Raw genomic sequence first — 2,652 nt, 5'->3', positions numbered from 1 at the left:
TTAGTATTATATTTATTACTTTAGCTTGTTACTTTTATTTACATGTGTTTCCTTTTGGCCTTAGAGATGTTTCTATTTTTTGTCTTTAAAAGAAATCTGGCCAGGCACCATGGCTCACACCACTTTGGGAGGCTGAGGTGGGAGGATTGTTTGAGGTGAGGAGTTCGAGAGTAGCCTGAGCAAGAGCGAGACCACGTCTCTACAAAAAACAGAAAAATTAGCCAGGTGTGGTGGTGTACACCTTTAGTCCCAGCTACTTGGGAAGCTGAGGCAGGAGGATTGCTTGAGCCCAGGAGTTTGAGGTTGCAGTGAGCTACAATGATGCCACTGCACTCTAGCCTGGGTGACAGAGTGAGACTCTGTCTCTAAAAAAGAGAAAGAAATCTGGTCTCATCCCCTTCTGCTTTCTTCTGAGTATCAAAATAAACCGAGTAGTTCAGGTTAAATTTTTAATCCTGGTTGTCCCCTAGGATTATAAGGTTTAAAAACACCTGAACATTTTCAAGTCAGGCTATGATCATACCTTATTTATGCATACTTTATTCACAGATCCAAATTAATGAATAATTTCATGCAAATAACTAATCAAATAAGGCCTGATGACTTACTCCTTCGCTTGTCTAGTGTTTTCTGATGGTTTTGGGCCTTTGTCCCTTTGTCAAATGAAGTGTAGCTGATACCATTTTCAAGAGCCTATGTTTGTTTCTTAGGATAAGGAATTAATAAAAGAATGCTTACTTATAAATGAATGTATTAAGTAGCTAAGAATGATAAAATATTACCGACTTACTGATGTTGGATTTGGAAGTTGGTTCTCGTACTGAATAGCTGTTTTATCTGAGTGGTTTGCATGTTTTTAGTGCTATCAATGATAGGGAGCAAATATTGTAACATTTCTTGAGTTCGAGCTATTCTTTTATCCCTGTAGATTCTTTTTTCATCATCTGTCCAATTTCTGCCACTCTTCTTGCTTTGGAAAGATATGCATTCTTTCATTTTGCTTTTTAAGTTGTGATGCAGCTCTGGGGAGCAACCACAAAAATATGGAAAGATATATTAACTGTACTTATTCAACAATTATTTATCAAGCATTATTATATGCCAAGGGTTTTATCTAAAATTCTTTGCCTATCTGAAGCTTATACTTTAATGACAGTGGGCAGAAAATAAACAAATAAACAAGTAAAATACATAGTATGTCACATAATGATAACATTTACAGGATAAAATAAAGCTGGGGAGGGGAATAGAGAATTCTTGGGGGGTTGATTTCCATTTAAAACGGTGTTAAGAGAAAGCCTCCCTGTGAAGCTGACATGTCACAGGAGTTAGAGAGTCAATCAAGCAGATTTCAGGGGAAAGAGCATTCTAGGCAAGGGGAAGAGTAAGTGCAATGGCTCGTTCTGAGGCAGGAGCATGGTAGTGTGTTCAAGAACGCCATGATGGCATCGGCAGCTGAAGCAGAATGTACTAAGGGGAAAATTATAAGATATGAGTTTAGGTAGGTAGCTTGGACTCAGCTCATGTAGGGCCTCATAGGCTATTGGAAGGACTTTGGTTTTTTCTGAGTGTGAAATGGCGAACCATTGGAGGGCATTGAGCAGAGGAGTGTCACAGTCTCAGATTTGTTTTAGCAGGATTGTGCTGGTTGCTGAGGTGAGAACAGACTGAAGAGAGGCAAGAGTGAACAAGCATGGAGATCTCCTGGAAGACTCTTGAAACAATCCACCTGGGAAAGAGGATGGTAAGCTTGGACTAGGGTAGTGGAGGTGGCTAGAAGCATGAGACGTGGGGGGTCCTGGGTATGTTCTAGATTTCCTAAATATTGGATATGAGGTGAGAGAATTAAGAGAGGAACAAAGGGTGGCTCCAAAGATTCTGATTTAAGGAAATGGCAGGATAGGGATTATGGGGAAGACTGTGGGAAGAACATGTTAGAAATCCTTTCTTTATTAGATGATACGAAGGAATTATTGTTTGTTAATTGACACTGGAGTATAATAATGTTTTTTAAAAAGTGTTTATCCTAGCCCATCTCCATTAGGATGGCTGCTATCAAAAAAACCCAGAAAATGACAAGTGTTGGCAAGGATTTGGAGAAATTGGAATCCTCGTGCACTGTTGATGACAACGTAAAATGGTGCAGCCACTGTGGAAAACAGCATGATGATTCCTCAAAAAATTAAAAATAGAATTACTATACGATCCAGCAATTCTACTTCTTGGTATATACCTCAAAGAATCGAAAGTGGGATCTCAAAGAGACATTTGCAAACCCATATCCATAGCAGCATTGTTCATAATCACCAAAAGGTGGAAGCAACCCAAGTGTCGTTGTCAGATGAATGGGTAAACAAAGTGAGGTATATTTATATGATGGAATGTTATTCTGCCTTAAAAAAGAAAAAAATACTGACACATGCTACAGCACTGATAAACCTTGAGGCCATTATGCTAAGTGAAATAAGCCAGTCACAAACAGACAAATACTTTGTCTTCCAAATATTTGACTCCGCTTATATGAGGTACCTAGAATAGTCAAATTCATAGATACAGAAAGTAGGATGGTTTTCAGAGGATTCGGGGAGGGGAAGTGAGTTGTAGTTTAATGGGCATAGAGTTTCACTTTTAATAGAGAAAAAGAATTCTGGA

At 38.8% G+C, this 2,652-nt stretch overlaps 1 protein-coding gene across 1 annotated transcript in view; it reads right to left on the bottom strand.

Moving 5' to 3' along the window:
- Window positions 1-786: 786 nt before the first annotated feature.
- AGBL3 (ATP/GTP binding protein-like 3) overlaps window positions 787-2,652 on the bottom strand; it is a gene marked incomplete at its 5' end in the record, with an annotated part of 66,559 nt that continues 64,693 nt past the window's right edge. The window contains one exon of the mRNA XM_012642747.1: window positions 787-1,022. Within this exon, the coding sequence (XP_012498201.1) occupies window positions 787-1,022 (236 nt within the window). The remainder of the gene's footprint in view (window positions 1,023-2,652) is intronic.

This window comes from Propithecus coquereli, unplaced genomic scaffold (assembly GCF_000956105.1).
Source record: "Propithecus coquereli isolate 6110/MARCELLA unplaced genomic scaffold, Pcoq_1.0 Scaffold186, whole genome shotgun sequence".
Classification (NCBI taxonomy): Eukaryota; Metazoa; Chordata; class Mammalia; order Primates; family Indriidae; genus Propithecus; species Propithecus coquereli.
This window is presented reverse-complemented; position numbering and strand designations above follow the sequence as displayed.